Source organism: Rhinoderma darwinii, chromosome 4 (genome assembly GCF_050947455.1).
Source record: "Rhinoderma darwinii isolate aRhiDar2 chromosome 4, aRhiDar2.hap1, whole genome shotgun sequence".
NCBI lineage: Eukaryota > Metazoa > Chordata > Amphibia > Anura > Rhinodermatidae > Rhinoderma > Rhinoderma darwinii.
In genome coordinates this window covers 369266233-369285610 of record NC_134690.1, presented here as the reverse complement: position 1 = coordinate 369285610, position 19378 = coordinate 369266233, and the positions used below count along the sequence as shown (strand labels likewise).

Below are 19378 nucleotides of genomic sequence, written 5' to 3'. Positions count from 1 at the left end.
ATGCAGCATGCCCTAAACTTTGTGTGGATTTTTTCTAAAACCCCATTCACTTGCACAATACTTTAATATGTTGCGGATTTTCAGTGCAGAATCCACACTATCGGAGTAAACACTTTGGTTTTTACGATCCTTTCCCAACATAGGAATGAGCTGCTGAGGTTTCCTTGCTGGTTTGCTCAAGCTCAGAGCTCAAGTAGATGCTAAATTAAAATACTATTAATATGGGAATGCTGATTGTGCCCCTATATACTTACCGCCTTCTAGTTTTACTTCCCTTTGCACGCTTCTCGTCTAGCATGTGTTCACTCTATGGAAAGTCTATGGTATAATGGTGTGTATGTGCTTTGGATAGAGAATTTAAAGAGGCTCTGTCACCATATTAGAAGTGCCCTATCTCCTACATAAAGAGATCGGCGCTGCAATGTAGGTAACAGTAATACTTTTTATTTTGAAAAATGATCTATTTTAAACCACTTTATGAGCGATTTTTAGCTTTATGCTAATGAGTTTCTTAATGCCCAAGTGGGCCCAAGTGTTTTTACGTTAGACCAAGTGGGCGTTGTACAGAGGAGTGTATGACGCTGACCAATCAGCATCGTACACTTCTCTGAATTCATTTACACTGCACTAGCAATATAGTTATATCGCTATGTGCAGCTTCATACACACACTATAACATTACTACAGTGTCCTGATAATGAATATACATCACTACCAGCCTGGACGTGATGTTTATTCAGAATCCTGACACTTCTGAATCTTTTCTGTGAGATTCCAGCAAGGCAAACGTAATCTCGCGAGATTACGATGTAACCTGTCATTTCAAGCAAGATTACGCTTGCCTTGCTGGAATCTCACAGAAAAGATTCAGAAGTGTCAGGATTCTGAATAAACATCACGTCCAGGCTGGTAGTGATGTATATTCATTATCAGGACACTGTAGTAATGTTATAGTGTGTGTATGAAGCTGCACATAGCGATATAACTATATCGCTAGTGCAGTGTAAATGAATTCAGAGAAGTGTACGATGCTGATTGGTCAGCGTCATAAACTCCTCTGTACAACGCCCACTTGGTCTAAAGTAAAACACTCCCAGTTGGGCATTAAGAAAGCTCATTAGCATAACTCAAAAAATCGCTCATAACGTGGTTTAAAATAGATCGTTTTTCTAAATAAAAAGCGTTAGTGTCACCTACATTACAGCGCCGATCTCCTTATATAGGAGATAGGGCACTTATAATGTGGTGACAGAGCCTCTTTAAAGCGTTTTGTGCAAACTCCTATGCTAGAACACTCAGCTTTGATATTGGTCCTCACACAATAAGGCACGTGTATCCGGTTATAGGGGTTCCTTTACCTTTAATTGTCTACAATGGGTTTTGTAGTCAGGCAGAGAAAAACATAATAACTCTTGATAAAGTCTGCAGATCTCTGTGAAAAGGTTTTTAAGTGACATTGACACTCATTGGATGGAGACTGACATTTGCCTGCAACCCTGTGGATATCTCTCAAGCAATGGTTGATAGTCTGCTGGCAAGAAAGCAATAGTCTACTGATGTATTGTGGGTGAAAGCCAAAGGCCATCGTAAAAATCAATCAGTTTGATTTAATGGCAATGTTGAGGCTGTCGGAATACATAAAATATAGTGATGTGAGAATGCTGACATATTTCTTTAATACACTGAAAATGTGTAACTATTTCTCTAGAAGTACTAAAGTTAATTCTGTGGCCGTTTGAGCAGAGAATCCAAAAATCTTCTATGGCCAGTATATGTGCGTCATCTTTAAAGTGCATTTTTTTTTTCACTTATTAGGCAGTTGACAATTTTTGTCGTGAATTAATAATAGTAAGAAAATAGAATAGAACCGTACAATATACTGTGCTAAACTGAGATTATGGGATTTATAAACTGAAGGCATATACCAAGCAAAACAAATAATATCTGCAATACCGTCTCTCTTTATTGGCAATATTTCGTTTTTTTCATTGATGGTAGTAATAGTAGGCTAAAGAGCTCTGTGTGGCGTATCCACAGCCCTTCACCTATATTGGTCATGTTCCACCCCCTTGTGGCCTAAGCACTGTACAGAACAAGCCTTGTGCGGGAATAAGGCTATGAAAATGCTCAGAAATGAGCTGAAAGGTAAATTAATGCACTCATTTCTATGCAATTTTTTTTCCGGATTGTTAAATATTCAATTTTGATACAAATTAAAGTTTTCAATTCACATACATATTCCTGAGAAACAATGATGGCCTAATTATTGCTCATCTGGTAAATACAAGTCCTGTGCCTAAAAAGAGTCACGCTTGCTTTAAATAGGTTCTCCCCCGAAAAGTATTTTTCAAAAAATCTGATTAATAAAGTAGGCTGATATTGGAAACCATTTGTGACAGTTCCTAAGCTGCTTTATCTTTTCTACTCTGTCAGAATAGTGCCAATCCAGCTTTAAGTTGTGTGAGACTAGGGATACATCAACTAAAAAAAACAGTCTTTTTCTGTGGATTTGTCTGACAGCATATCCCTAGCAACCAGGCTGTCTCCGATTACTCAGGTCTTCCCCAAGTCCAAATTACCACTGAGCTGGGGGAAGGAAAGGGCTAGAGAGAATTGTCATATTCAAGCCTTACGTTTCTCTATCTCTTACTTCCGTACACCTTACTGAAGCATGACATCTAATCTAATGAAATTATAGTTTCCAGAGGATTAAACAAAAACTGTTCAGGTTATGCGTCTGAGTGCAAACTAAAAATGCTAAACAAATTAAGAGCAGTGGCAGAGAAAGGATGACTGCCAGGAAGAGCTGGGAGAGGAAAAGACCCTCTTGTTGTCCAGGTGACAGATAATGCAGCCCATGATACCAAAAATGGCTGACAAGGACAGCAGTTAGGCAAAAGAATCCTGCTGCAGACAGGTGAGTTTACAAGAGACCGAGTGCACAGAGTTTCTTCACAAAAATACTTAGAAGTACTAAAGTTTTTGTTTTTAGCTGGAGGTGCACTTCATATTGTTTCCCTTTTGAGTGAAAATTCTGCTTCTGTGGTGCACAGTAGATAAACACTAAACTCGTCTTTGTGTATGATCTATAAAGAGTAACTTGGTATTCGGTTTCAGGTACAGTATAAACTTGTTAAAAATTATGATTCTGTTAATAATTAAGTATGGTGGTCTTTCAATTTTCTGTGATTTCTTCTCCCCTGGCATATCCTGATGCAGAGAGTGATAAATACACAGTGACTTAATCATTGCCAACATTGAAGACACAGACTGAATTCCCTCTTTGCTTCTGGCTCGGTGCTCGATTTTAACTCTGCAGAAAAACTAATCTTCTAAATGCTTGTAATATCTATAAAGCCTCCCCAGACAGAACCACTAAGAAACAACTCACACAGCCTCTCAGTACATACATTAGCTGCATAAAGTAATAAGGTATAAGAAAAAGTTGTTAATGTTTTCTTATCGGCTTGATCTGAATGGTTTTCCGTTGATTTTGTCGTTTGACATGTATATTTCGAAGATCTGTATTTTTTTTTATATGGTAACTCACACATTTTAGTGGCCATAGAAATACAACCACTTACATTATGGTGCTTTGAAATTTTACTTTTAGATTAAGGATTTAGCAAGAAGACATTGACTTTTGTTAAAGTGCTTGTGACAGTGGATTTACCTAGCACACTGCCTGGGGACAACGGCCCTGTGGAAGCTCCCGATGTTACTGTCTATTTGTGGACAGTGACGTCACAAGCTTCCCCAGAGCTGGTGTCCCCAGGCAGAGGAAGCATCAAGAATCTCTCTGCTCGAGGACTCTGATTCTGGGGAAGCTCCTGATGTTAATGTCCATATATATGGAAAGTTCTTGGGCAGAGAGAATCCTGATACTCTGCCCATGTACTCCGGCCCTTGCTTAGCTCCTGATATCAAGGTTCGTATATGTACGGTTAGATGCTTCCCAAGGGCCGGTAGTCTTAGGCAGATAAAGCATCAAGAATTGCTCTGCCCGGGGACTCTGGTCCTGGGGAAGCCTCTAACGTCAGGAGCTTCCCTGGGGTTGGAGTCCCTGGGCAGGGTGGCTGTGCAGGAAGCTCCAGTAACATAACTCCATATATGTCCGTACTAAAGCTTCCCGACGTATACGTTTAACGTATACCTGTGACGTGACATATAGCTGTCGCCCTTAGACCACCTTGTTAAAAAAAACAGAAAAAAAACAAAGTATGCAGAACAGTATCCGTTTTTTTGCTGGATTCCTATATGATTGAATAGCGTAGTGTGAAATGAGCCAAAGTGTACCAGACCTCTATTTTGTAATGAGCCCGTCGCCTGTGTCAGTTGATCAAGACCAGGCTAAGTTTTCAGTATCTTGATGAAAGTAAGGATGTTTACGTTTTTGATAGTAAGCTGAGATCTTAAATGGTGTGGAAATAAAACTCAAAATGTGAGAAGATTTCTGAATTTCTTTACTATACAGTGATTTTAAAATTTGTATACCAAAAACTGGAAAACACTTATAAGAATTTGAGTTCATTGACTGCCAGATTACATATACATGTATGAGTGAGATTGTGTAAGAAGTATTGCTTTTTGTTCGCACAAACAGATTGTGCAAATGGTACAGCAGCTTTTTGTACTGCAATAAATCAAAAATATATTGTGTTTGGGGCATTTTTTTGCTTGGCCTGTTTTATTATAGTCATTATGCTTTGGCTGTTCACGCCACGTATGAAGTCCTGGCCAAAAGTTTTGAGACTGACAGAAATTTTGGTTTTCACAAAGTTTGCTGCTGGCAATTTGCATTAACTCTAGGGTGTTCTGAATAGTGATCAGATGAATTGCAATTAATTGTAAAGTCATTCTTTGCCAACTTGAACTTAATCACAAAAAAAAACATTTCCATTGTATTTCAGTCCTACCACAAAATGTCATGCTAAAATAATTTCAGTGATCTTCTCATAAGCTCAGGAGAAAGAGTTAGTGAGGGCAAGACCGCTGATATCACTCTGTCATGCTGATTGAATTATAAGAGCAGACTGGTTGCTATAAAAGGGGAATAGTTCATGAAATGCAGTCATCATTGCTTTGCATGAAAAGGGCTTTACAGGCAAGGACATTGCTGCTTGTAAGATTGCCCCTAAATCAACCATTTATCGTATCATCAAGAACTTCAAGGAGAGAGGTTCAATTGCTGTGAAGAAGCCTTCAGGGCACCCAAGAAAGTCCAGCAAGTGCCAGGACTGTCTCCTAAAGAGGATTCAGCTACGGGATCGGTTCAACACCAGTGTAGAGTTGCTCATGAATGGCAGCAGGCAGGTGTCAGTGCATCTGCACGCACAGTGAGGTGAGGGCTTTTGTAGGCTGGCCTGGTGTCAAGAAGCACATCAAAGAAGCCACTTCTCTACAAGAAAAACATCAAGGACAGACTGACATTCTGCAGGAAGTACAGGGAAATGACTGCAGAGGACTGGGGTAAAGTTATTTTCTCTGATGAAGCCCCTTTCAGACTGTTTGAGGCACATGGAAGAATAATTGTCCGGAGAAGAAAAGGTGAGCCCTACCATGAGTCCTTTGTCATGCCAACAGTAAAGCATCATTAGACCATTCATGTGTGGGGTTGCTTTTCATCCAAGGGAGTGGGCTCACTCACAATTTTGCCTTAGGACAAATCAATGAATAAAGAATGGTATCCAAACCTCTTCCAAGAGCATCTTCTCCCAACGATCCAGGAGCAATTTGGTAATGAACAATGCTTTTTCCAGCATGACGGAACACCATGTCACGAGGCAAAAGTGATAACTAAGTAGCACGGTGAACAAGATATTGAAATTTTGAGTCCATGGCCAGGAGGCTCCCCAGATCTCAATCTCATTGAGTACCTGTGGTCAATGCTCAGACAGCGGGTGGACAAACAAAAACACGTGTTGTGATAAACTCCTAACACTGATTAGGCAAGAATGGGTTGCCATCAGTCAGGATTTGGCCCAGAAGCTGATATCCAGCATTCCAGGAGCGAATTGCATAGGTCTTGATAAAGAATTATCAACACTGTAAATATTAAGTCTTTGCATAAACTGGATGTATTTGTCAATAAACATTTAAAAACTTATTAAATTCTTATAATTCTACTTCAATATACCATAGAAACCCCTGACTAAAAGATCTAAAAACACTAAAACAGCAAACTTTGTGAAAACCAACGTTTTTTTCGATCTCAACTTTTGGCTGGTACTGCATGTAGTTTTTCATAATGACCCTTGGCTCTCAACCTTTGGTAAGTGTACCATAGGAGGTTTACTTTTATATTTACCATATGTTTAGGGCACTTTATCAGTCTAGTGTGCGTTTTCATGCTGTGCACCGTTTAACAAATATGACACTTTATATCTCTGCAGCGATTGGTATCACGCTCTTTAGGTGTAAATCCTGATGATCTAATGAATCCAGTGAAAGTAACAATACCTCGCTATGTTCTTTGTGGGCAAGGAAAAGATGAGCACTATGAATTTGAAATAAAGGTAATTGTAACTATTACTTTAAAGAGTACATATCGTTATTTGTTTGGTTTTTTTAACTTGAACCGGTATTATATGTAAATATATGAAACATTGTAATATACCTTGTTAAGGGAAAGTGGCATATTCTTCGCTTTCCAGCAGCCTGTATGTCTCCTTTCTCTGCTTCCAGGTTCTTTGTAAATGTTCAGAAACCTACTAATTTTCCAATAAATCTGTCAAATTGATTAAGTAAATGATAGATAGGGAGGAGGGAGATGCAGCTGCAGTTTCTGATTTGAGTTTTCCAGTTAAGCCGAATAAGAGGGGCTGGGGCATCTGAGTGGCTCAGAGAACAAGTCACAACTCTTACATAGGTGTTAATGATAGGTACTCTTTTTAAACTTGTTTAAGTGTGAACAGCCATTCATGGGGAAAAAGCAAGTACTCACCAACTTCTATAAAACAAACAACCCCTGTGACATCAAAAAACACAAGAAATTAACATTTTCCAAAAACAAAATCAACATTTAAAAACCAGGTGGAAAACAAAAGTGAACCCTATAATTCCGTAAGGCTGTGTTCACATCACCGTCTGTGTTCCGCTGAGGGGTTCAGTCAGAGGTTTCCGTCGGGTTAAACCCCACAGCGAAAAGGCAAACAGAAACTTCAGCTTCCGTTTCCCTCACCATTGAACTCAATGGTGACTGAAATATATCTAATGATTTCCGTCTGTCACTGTTGTGACAGGGTTCCGTTTTTTTGACAGTCAATAGCGTAGTCGACTGCGCTATTGTTTCCATCAAGAACAACGGAACCCTGTCACAACGGTGAGAAACGAAATCCGCTAGCTAGGTTTCCGTCACCATTGATCTCAATGGTGAGGGAAACGGAAGCTTAGGTTTCCGTTTTCCTTTCCGTTGAGGGGTTAACCCGACGGAAACCTACCACGGAACCCCTCAACGGAAGGGCAACGGTGATGTGAACAGACCCTAACACGTAGAACCACCAGTAGACACAACAACTTGAAGTAAATATTTTCTGTATGAGTATCAGATCCTGTGTGCACACCATCCCATAGCCGTACATTTACAGCACGGTGTGCACCATAATTGTATGGCACTCTGCAGGAAGAAGTTAATGCGTTGTTATTGGATATATTGGTGAAAGTAGTCGAGGAATTTTTAGATAACCCTTTTGTTTATGCTCTGTTATATGGTGTATTGAGTTGATAGAGATGGGTCCACTGCTCCATTCAACATTGTGTTGGCTAAAGTTTGACATATATGGATTTCAGTAGCTGCTGTGAAATGTTTTACTTTAAGGCCTTGTTCACAAGGCGCTAAAAAAAAAAACTATGTCTAAACGTTTTATGCGGCAATGAATTGCCCAGACGCTTCTTTTTTTTACACGACATGTTTATAAAATACGTTTGCGTAAAAAACCGAGTTGTATGTGCTAACAACACGCTTTCCCATTTGATTTCAATGGGAAACTTAAATCCTGCGTTTTCAACGTGTTTTTCGGCGCGCCGAAAAGCTCTTCAAAAACATGCCGCGTGAACTGGGCCTTCCTGCAGAAATGTTGCCGAAAAAAACAGCACTTATGGATTTTTCCACCAATAGAGAAGAGCTGATATTAGGGGCCAAAATATCATCTCATCTCAAGGATCTACAATCTGAATAGTGGTTGTCCAAACCAGGAAGCCAACTAATTGGATCTGGTTTTACTCGAAATCTGTGCAATTTTAATTGCCCTCATTGAACTGAACACATAATCTGGGATGGAGTAATGCATTTGTGCATTTTTATTGTATTTGTTTGCTTTTGTTTATATCCTTGGACTATTTTGCATTTATTGGGGCATTTATATATAGCACTGACTTAGCATTGAGAAAGTAGCATCCACAAACTTTTTTCAGCCAGGTTTATGCTTGCATACTGTTTAAAGATTTAGTTATGGGAGTGTTGTACTATTTATACCTTTTCTCTCCTGCAGATAACTGTTTTAGAAGAAATTTGGACAGTTTTCAGAAGATATAGCCGCTTCAGAGAAATGCATAAAACATTCAAGCTAAAGTATCCCGAGGTACAGTAACGGCTATCAACCCTTTTTTTTTTTTATTTGAATTTTATGTGCATTTATGAGTGTTGATCTTTCAGTAACTACCGTCGACCAATCCCTTTAATAATATTCACTGACCAATCTTTCAGTTTCTTTCAGCACATTAAAAGCATTTTAAACACTTGCCGCCTGCTTTCTGTATATCTTCACAGCCAAAAGATTTACTTCATATTTGCATGATTGACAAAACACAATTTGATAGTTCTGTCTTGGCTCCTCATTCAGAATCTCTCCTGGGCCAAATCCAAGAGGGTTGCCTGCATTATCAATGGGCAAATTCAGGATTTTTAAAGAGGGGGTCCAAATTCTGTTGGTGCTCACAGTAGAGATGGTAAAATTCCCCTCTTCCCCAATATTACCACACTACCAACTTTTTACTTGTAATATTTATCACTTTTTTTTTTTTTTTACAAAGGATGTTGAAGCGATTAGTATTAGTATTTCTGGTAGTATCTCTAGTGGTCTACATGGTGAAGAGGTAAAATAGGTCCACAATTCTGTGTGAATTAATTTCTGGTGGGAGCTACGTGTTTCTTTTTTTTCATTTTTAATAGCGCTTCAAATCATTGTTTTGCTTTTAGGCCCTGTTCAGACTGGGTTTTATTTGGTGCTAATTTTTGACGGGGGAACCCAAAAAAACGGCCAAAATTTCCCCCAATTTTATTTCAATGGGAGGCGGAGGCGTTTGTTCTCTGAGCGGCTGTCAGCCGCTCGTGGAAAGGGCGACTGGCGTGTCCTTTTTTTCCGCCTTTGACCTCCCATTGAAATCAATGGGAGGCAGAAAAAGCCTGCGACTTCAATAGCCAAGGGCAAAAAAAATCGCAGTGAGAACCGCAGCAAAAAAGTGTAGGCAGGTCAAAATCTGCCTCAAAGTTCCTGAAGGAATTCTGAGGTAGATTTTTTTTCTGCCTGCAAAAAAACTCAGTGTGAACAGGGTCTTACACAGCCATTGAGATAAATAATACAATTCTGTCTGTTTGAGGCCTCCACTAGGGGGAGCTCACTATAAATGGACTTATACAGCTCCAATTGAATTCAATACTAGCTGTATAAATTAGTATTTTAGGTGTTTCCCCTGGTGGTGGCTCCAAACGGAAATAATTTGATAATTTTACTCTATGGCACTTTTTTTATTTTTTTACTATATATTGTAATAGGCAAAGTTTGAGGTAGCCTTGCCCTAATAATGAAAAATTTTTATGCTCCAGGTCTTCTTTCTTTTTTTAGTAGACATAATATCTGAGCAACTGTTTAAAGGAGTTTTCCAACAATTAATATTTATCACCTATCCACAGGGTAGGTGATGTATGATCACTGGGGGCACACTACTGGGACCGTTACTAATCTCTAGAACGGGTGTCCTGACTACTGTTCCTCCTCGATGCACGATTGCAATAAGAAGGATTCTGAATGGAGCGGCAGTCGTGCATGTGCTCTGCCGCTCAATTCAACGTCCAACAGAGAAAGCAGAGTGTAGCGCTCAGCCGTTTGCATCATTCCTATCGATTTTGAACGGGAACGGGAGCGGCAGCGCACATGCGAAACCACTGCTCCATACAAAGCCTCCTCACTGTGATCGGGCAATGAGAAGGAATGGGGGTTTGAATGCCTGTTCAAGAGATCGGTGAGGCCCCCCAGCGATCTTTCATCTATCACCTATCCTGTGGATAGGTGATAACTGTTAATTGTTAGAAAGCCCCTTTAAGTGGAGTTTAACCCCTTCGAGTGGAGTTACTATATGTATTGGCACAACTACATTTTTCCTGTTTGCGCACATTGGGGCAGATTTACTATTCAAATTGAGCCAGAGTTCTGACGCACATTCCATGTGCCACATTTATTAACTGTTAAGTCACTTTTAGCGCCGTGCTGGACAAGCAGCAGGTGCTTTTAGGTAAAAAGGTTATAGCTTAGCCAAAAAAGGCGTCCGCTTAAAATGTAGCTTGTGCCAAATTTTGACGCAAAAAAAAAACGGTTGTTGTAGACTAAGCGAATTAAGAGGTAATAGAGGGAAACGTGTCTAGCAAGATGCAGCAAATTTATCACACAGCATGCTCCACTTTTGTCAAATAGTTTATCTGCCCCATTATATCCTTATGAGATGAATAGACTCCTATTTTAACACATGACCCTACCTATGTGAACAAAAATGTGACACAACATAAAATAGACAATTTCTAAATTTCCTTGCTGAATGCACGTGTGACCCTCAGGTTTTAAGCACATTATTCTCTGCATTCTGACAGTAATAGTTTGATAGAACAGGTAATGCTCACCCACATAGAGTTGTAGAAAGCTTTCAAGCAGAAACTAACATTTGATGCTTACATTTGTAGCTAGCTTTGTTTCTTCGGTGACTAACTGGGTCAAAGCTTGAAGATGAAACAGTTGTATTTTTACGTAAGTTTGGATATCACAGTCGCTACTTAGTAATCAGGTCAAAAGTAAAAATTGGCACATTCCAAAAATAAAAAAATCTTGATCTGAATAGAAAATAACGGTCTGGAAGCCATAGAATAACGAAGAAATCATTTAAAGGGTTTTCGAGATTAGAACAAAGCTAATAAACATGTTTTCATGTGGGTGTAACTGTAAAAACTGTAGGCAGGAGCAGTGGTTCTGAACAACTACCTGTAATAAACCACCCTTAGAATTAAGGGGTGTGGAGTGGAGAAACTTGAGAGGATAGTTACAACGAAATGACTTTGTTGTGGAGAGGCAGATGGGATAGAAATGAAGAACTAAAAAGACACTGGGGCAGAGAAACTAGAATGTGTTACGTGAAGCTCTGTTAACTCTATTAAAATAAATAGGAGCTTAATAAGGGTTAAACAATCCGCATTCCATAACCTGAACCCACTTTCTGCTTAAAGTGACCCTCTAGTCCTCCCGATGATTTATTGGGTACATATAGTCAACTTACCTCTATTCCTCGCCCCTGTTCCTGTGTTCTGGTTCCCACTTTTCCGCTCTCCAAGTTGGCAGCCAGTCTCAGACTTCGCTATGGAGAGCTTCTTTGGAAGTCTGAGAGGCGTCCCCCATGCACAGCGCTCCGATGGAATAATGCCGATGACCTCGGTGCGGCTGGACCCTCTGCTGACACAGTGGCTGACGTAATCCGTGCTCATCTATTGGAGGGGAGTGGAGGCATATCTCAAAATTCCAAACAGGCTGTGGCAGTCAATTATAGTCTCCGCACCATGGACATGCACACCATATGCTTTCTAGAACCTGCAGCTCCATCTAAAAACATTTTCAGTCTTAGGTGAATCTGCTCTGAGTGACGGCTCTAGCGGCCAATCAGGAGACCTCAAGAGCCGCCACTCAGAGCAGAGGGACGGCTTGCATCGTGCAGTGCAGGAGCCGTTCCCCACGAAGTCCCACCTTAGTGACACTTGTGATCGGTGTGCCGGGAAATTAAACATAGTTAAAAGGTATGTTTAAAATCCCCCTCCCCTTTATCGCTCTCCAGGAGCTTTGACAAAACTGCTGACAGGTTCCCTTTAATAAAAAATAAGTGTTTTTGACTAAGTTGTTTGTGGATCTCTTACTATTTCTGTGTACTACAGTTTCAGCCCAGAAGGTGTTTCTATATACAGTACATGCTGTGAATGAATGGTTAAAGCCTTGGTTCTCATGAATTGTACATAAATTCTACATTGGTAGAATTGACATAAAGAGCGATTCCAGCAAATAAATAAAAAATTGCCCCTTATATCAAAATGTAGTCCTATCATTAATTAGTTATATGACTTTCTGGGTAAGCTGGGTGACAACCAAAACAAGTCCTCACACTGCTCAGTTGATTGAAAAGTAAATAAATTCTAGTTCTCAGAGTACGGCGACACAAAAACTACATTTTTTTATTATGCAAAAGTCCCAAATGATATAAATTTGGTATTGCCATAATCGTACTGAACTGCAGAATAAAGTTAACATGTCATTGTGACTGCCGTAAAAAGAAAACCCAAGAAACAATGGTGGAATTGCTGCATTTTTCCCACCACCCCCTCAAGAAAAAAAACTTTTAGAAGTCACGTACTACATTATATGTACCCCGAAATGGTGATATTATTAAAAAATGTAACTCTCAAAAAAAAATAAAAAAATAACATGGCTATGTCGACAGAAAAATGTTATGGCTTTTGGAATGCGTCAATGAAAAGACGAAGAAAGGGGTTAAGAGTACAACTTGTATGCTGTCAATCGTTTCATGATTTAATTACGACATTTTGCATGTCAATAAGCTGTGTTCAGGTAGCATGCAGCCGGGTTATGGTATAACAGTAGCACATCGATACTGACAGGATTATTTTGGCTTCCTACAATTAAGGAAAATACACTGACAGAAGGCAATTTTTGAAGTGTGTAAGCTACTGTCACTTCTTCTCCCTTCATGCAGTGGCTACTGTCACCGAACAAATGTTGTCACTGTCAAAACAGTATAAATATGATCTCCCCACAAGTTCTGCCTTTTGCCGATGTGTACCCATGGTCTAATTATTTAGTATTTTTAAGATATAATCTGCACGGATTCTGCCACAAGCTCCTTTGCTAATCCGTTGCATTTAAACCAGATGAGTTCAAAAGGCATCAATGAATAGTAAGTGTTTGAAAGCCACACAGCCTGTCTCACATTTCTTATCCCTTTTAAGTTTAGAAAAAGGTGATACTTCCAAGAATGAAATGTAAAACCGTTTTAGGCAGTTCTGTTGGATTCCTGTAGATTAAAGTATCCAAACTTTGGGAGAGGAATACGCCTGCTGAGCCGCGAGCAATATTTAGGTCTGTGTTGTGCCTATTTTCTTATCTAATCACTGAGCTCCTTGGCTAAAAGATTCAGGTGTCAAATCACAGCAAGGCAAGACCTTACTGAAAAATATTCGTCTCTCAAAAAAAAATTCTGTTTTTCCTAAGCAGAGGCCAATTTTCTAAGTAGATTTTGTTTAATTTTATATTTGACGTCAAAGGGGTCCATTCCAATGAATACAGCCGGCAATATAAATAGTGGATCGTTTCATTCCCTTTACCATTGCTATTGTGTCCAGACACATACACATGTAAGTACCATTTCCTGCATATCGGGGTCAGTGCTGACCCAACAGGATCTGACAGTAGTCTTATGTGTATAAAGGCAGCTATGTTCACACGGGGTATTTTGCCGAGTTTTTTGACGCGGAAACCGCGTCGCAAAACTCGGCAAAAACGGCCCGAGAACGCCTCCCATTGATTTCAATGGGAGGCGTCGGCGTCTTTTTCCCGCGAGCAGTAAAACTGCCTCGCGGGAAAAAGAAGCGACATGCCCTATCTTCGGGCGCTTCCGCCTCTGACCTCCCATTGACTTCAATGGGAGGCAGAGAAAGCGTATTTTGCGCTGTTTTATGCCCGCGGCGCTCAATGGCCGCGGGCGAAAAACGGCGCGAAAATCGGCGTGCAGGGAGAGGAAAATCTGTCTCAAAGTTCCAAACTGAATTTTGAGGCAGATATTCCTCCCCCAAAATACTCAGTGTGAACATAACTTTCCCCAACATATGATATTTTCTTCAATGGGGAGATAAGTGAAGCGATGGTCATCTGGCAGTTGCTAATCGTCCTTCATGGCGATAAACACTTACCGACCAGATTTCTTTTAATTAGCAGTGCAGGTAGATGGGGCATCGGAGCTCCATACAAAGAAGCTATTTCCAGAAGCTATGTGCATGGTGGCTTAGAGTTAGCTGTGTTGCCTTGTAGCACTGGGTGCTGGGTTTTAATTCAACCAAGGACGGCATGTTCATGGAGTTTGTATGTTTGCTCCGTGTTTGCGTGGGTTTCCTCCGGGTACTGCTATGTTAACTGACTTCCTATGAAATTGTCCCTAGTGTGCATGTATCTCAGATGGGGAAATATGATTGTAAGCCCCTTTGTGGACAGAGACTGATGTGAATGATGACAATTTCTGTACTGTGCTGCAGAATATGTGGAGCTATATAGTTAACAAGAAATAAAGAATTAAGCTGTATAATCACCTCTTTGGCCATATATTAAAACCTCTCTATTGTTTAACTTTTTCTTAAAATCTATTCAAACTTCCAGAGTTGCTGACACTCAAAAAGTCCCCAAGCAACAAACTTTTCTGCTACCTCCAATAAAAAATTTGGATCTCTTGTCCATACTGCAATAGTAGCGGATCATTCGAAAGGATCTGCGATTCATGTCCAAGGGTTTGATTTGCTTATGTTTGAGCCATATGTTTGATCTTTTACAACGCATGAAGAATAATCATATGCAAAAACCTCAAAGGGGCTATTTTACACTTTAGACCACCCAAATTAACCCAATTCAAACTATTCAACTTTATTCTTATGGTAACAAAACAGATTTTAACCCACTCCTGGAAAAAAAAAACGTGCATTTCCCTTTCAGGAAGTTAAATGGAGAATTAACATTTTCTCAAAAAGATTTGGCTCTCCTGGATGTGCTTTGCTCACCCACAGCTTCATACCTTTCTGGTCACTTGTCTATGGCTAAAGCTGGGAGGTGCTGACCCTGTGGCAGCCCCCTCCCTTTTTTTCCTTCCTTTTTCCACTCCTTTTTTTTTCTTCTCTGCTTTCCTTCATCTTTACCCCGTATAATTAGATTTAAAAAAAAAAAAACTAAATTACATTTGAGAAGTTTAGTGAGGATTCAAATGTTTTCTTTATCATACATGTCCCTGGACATAACCATGGTAACCAGCATGTAAACATCCATCGTTTATTTTGTAGGCTGCATTCAGAGATGTGGGAGATGGTGCATAATGGAAATATTGGTAATATTTTAATGACTTTAATACTTTTTTAATCTCACGGCTAAACATCTCTACATTTATACATTACATCGGTGTGTCTGCATTACCGTGTCTCCGTCTGAGTGACGTCTTATTAATTCACCATCAGCTGGCCATTTACACACCATGTTGCTATGATGCGATCTTTGTTTTTGCAATGATCCCACTGTAAATTATAACCATGTTATTCCCTTTAATAGTATCTTCTCACTCTCCATTTATATGCTGTTGATTGTGGCAATTAAACAAATTTTGGAAAGTCAGAATTACCCAAAAAAGTCAACACCAGCATTATTTGTTTAGATACATAGGCTGACTGGCCCCTGAAATTTTTACAACTCTAAGTACAAGCGTTTTGGAAAGACTGGGCTTCTCTATTCTGACACCAGATGCTTGAGAAAGGTTCATACTGAGCTGAAACGTTGCACGTGGAATAAAAGGATCTTTATCTAATATTTGGTAGAGCTGCCTCACTTTCTTTTGTCCAAATTGAGGGGTCGTTTTTGGACTGTGACCCAGGAGGCGTGCACCCGTTTTGAAGTTTTGGGATCCTGTGCTGCTGATCTGCATTTGTCTAGATCTCTCTGTATAATATCCTGAGAATGTTGAAAGTACTGTAATAACCATACACAAGTTACACTATAAAACTGCCTACATATTCACATATATCTGATCTGTTAAAAGCCAAAAGAGCAGTATGTCTGAACTAAGCTTATTAGCCCCTTCATTCTCGGGGTTGTTGGGGTCCCAGCAATTATAACTGCACTGATCCCATATTGATGGAATAACCTAGTTGTATGCTATCAATCATCACAAGTTTTAAAGGCGATGTACAGTACACCTTTAGAAACTGTTTTTAAATTACTTTTTTACTAAAACAGTGTATCAGTGTGTTTGATGCAACTTTGTATTTCATTTTTATTAAGAATAATATTTACTTTTCAGATACAGCTGCTTTTGTATCCTGGATACAGAGCAGCTGAATCTAGCGCTGGGACCAGAATCTGTAAGGTCAGCGGCACTGATGGGTTCAATGACAGCAGGTCCTGTGTGTTTGTGACATGCAGGATCCACCTGTTATGGATCACATCTAAGTTCGATAACCGATGGATCCATGTCAGAGACATGCAGGACCCCATGTCACTGAACCCATCGATCCCGCTGACCTGATAGATTCAGGTCTCCGTGCAAGATACAGCTGCTCTGTATCCAGGATACACAACAACTGTATCTGAAAAAGTAACAATTATTTTTAATAAAAAGTAAATGCAAAGTTGCACCAAACACACTGATGCACTGTTTTAGTAAAATCTTTTAGTAGCTCTTCCTTCCACTTTCTTTTTGCCTTTCTTTTTATAAATGATAATGGTGGGACCTGGAACATATACAATTGGCCATAAATACCAACATGGATATTTAGATTTTACCACAGACCACATTTAAACAATTCCTCTTTACTGCTAATGTCTCCTGAAACTTGAACGGACAACAAAAAGGATCGATAAATGCACTGTTTTTGTTCGGTAATGGTGCAGAGGAAGCTTCACCACTTCTGGTTCTTTTGAACATACCCTGAAGATTGTTTCTGTTTTTTCAGAACAGTTTTGAATTGCCTTTTATAACTATTAGTGTTTTACTTCATGTGGATTCTTCATATCTTTTATTTACCTCTAACGTAATTGCTATTTATTGGTTTTGAGCTGTAACTATTATTTTGACAGTTCTGATTACTGTTATGTACGGTCAGATATTAATCATAAATGTGTTTTGTTATGAAGTTAATAGACATAAAGCGCTGTACATGCTTAAATTATTGTCAGAGATATTAGAAGTTTTACTGCGTAGTGTAGCGTTTATTAGTATTGTTACTGCTTTCTAATTAAAACAAATTTCAAAATTCAATAGAATTCTGTAACTTCTCTGATAAACAATGAAAAAGTCTACATGACTTCTCATCTCAGAATCCCAATTATTCAGTAGCCGTACAATTACTGGAAATTGAATGATTTTTTTTTTTCTTCCCCTCAAACACATAATTAACCTTTTTATGTTGTCAGTTCTTGTTTCATTCTACTATCGCTTCACAAATTAGTAGTTTTGAGAGTTTGCTGTATTCTGCATTTATAATAGTTTATTATCACCATATCTCCAATTTGTTTTAAAAAATGGATAAATCTCCTGGAGATTGGTGCACAACATACTGTAATATGATGCAATATATGTGCAGAACTTTGGTAGATCGTATTCTTTAAAGAGACTGTAAAACTAAATAAATACCTGCACTATTTACCATGCGGTGCTGCTCTTTTGATCCTGTTCTATCTCAGAGCATAAATCAAAGGGTTAAAAAAGTTTTTATATGTTCCAGACAGTATAATTTTTTTTTCTTCCCCCTCCTTCTCTCACGAGTGCATATGAAATAATAAGTTTAGGATACGGGTGTGGCTTAGTCTTCTTTCTGACTGGGAGACTGCATTCGGCAGCGGAATCCCCCCCATAGCCTCCAGCCTGACCCCACTCTCTTCAGCTAAGTGCCCCTGCCTTTTTCTAGAGTGAATGCTGAGCCAAAGTAGTAGGCACCAGGAGAATGTCGACCCCTGTTTTCTTTGACGGATATCTCCAGGTTTCAGGGGTTTGCAGAGATAGTTAAGTATATGCTTTTTGCGGACGTTTACCTTCATTAAATGCGTTGTATGTGGACATAAAGCAAGAACTTTCCTTTCAAAACTGTTCTACTGTGTCATGTCTAGTGCAGGGTCCTAGGGGATGATTCAATGAAAACCAAACGGGAGAAGTCATGCACCGCCTCCTCAGGCCCTGCACTAGGGATATCACCATTCATCAGTTTAGCCAGTGTTCCTTTAAGAGTATAGCTATGCCTTCTGTAGAATCATAATGACTTTTTAGCTATTTTTGGAAGAGAAGTGCAATATTGGTTCATAAGTATGTTTATCTATAAAGGGTTGTAGAAGGAGAAAAAGTCCACACCGCGCACAATAGAGTGAAACCCGATAAAATAGGTAGGGATATATAGATGGGGAGTGGGTTGTAAAGAATACAGTTACTTATTTTGGTTGTGCTAGTCAGGCACAACTCTGATGTAGGCTTCTAGGATTGATGGAGGTGACGTGGCTGCAGCTTCCTCAGGGTTTACCGGATAACCGGCATTGCAGATATTAATGTTGTGAGCCGGGCGAAAGGCTGTAAACATAAGTGAGTGGACCTGAGGAAGGAATTGATCCAATTTCGAAACGCTGTGTCCAAGTAAAGCCATTTGAAAATATGTAAGACAGTGTTTCTGTTTACAGCCTTTTTCCTTGCTCCTTACATTGATATACATACGGGAACCTCATTCTTAAGAGTTACAATTATGCAACATATGCAATGCTAAAGAAGCAATATACAAAATCTCTGAAGGTTACAGCTACAAAAATAGTGCTTTGCACTGCATGTAAAATGTAAAAACTCCTAGTCATTGGTGAATATAGTCTTTTCTTGAAATTACGCTCGTCCCCATCCATAGCTCCTGTGACAGGAGCAAACGAGCACCGATCAACGATGTCTTGCTAATCGGAACGCTCTACACTGGCCAAAATCGGCCAGTGTAACAGGGCCTTAAGGCTTTGTTTACACTTGTGTTGTAATTTCCATTTATAACTGGATATGTCGCACAAACACGTTGCATTCAGACAGGGTTTTCCCGTCAAATTTGACAGATTTTGCTATGGAGCCTCCAATGCAGATGTGAATATAGCCTAATAATTACTAGACGATGATCTGTTCAGTAGGCAAAATAGCTTGCGTATATGTATGCAGGCAGGTTCCGTCCATCCTTCTCAGTCTCTCTCTACTGCTTTGTGTAATATGATCCCTCAGTAAGAATCTCCAATGACTTTTAAGCCTCATTGTTATAACGATTTTTCGTTGCAGAGTTTATTATCTTTATATGCAGCGA

General features: G+C 39.5%; 1 protein-coding gene across 2 annotated transcripts in view; it reads left to right on the top strand.

The window, feature by feature from the left end:
* Nucleotides 1–19378, top strand: part of KIF16B (kinesin family member 16B) — a 242300-nt gene that overhangs the window by 183171 nt on the left and 39751 nt on the right. For both annotated transcript variants that reach the window (XM_075863098.1, XM_075863097.1), the window contains 2 exons: nucleotides 6393–6515; nucleotides 8490–8579. In XM_075863098.1, the coding sequence (XP_075719213.1) occupies nucleotides 6393–6515; nucleotides 8490–8579 (213 nt within the window). The remainder of the gene's footprint in view (nucleotides 1–6392; nucleotides 6516–8489; nucleotides 8580–19378) is intronic.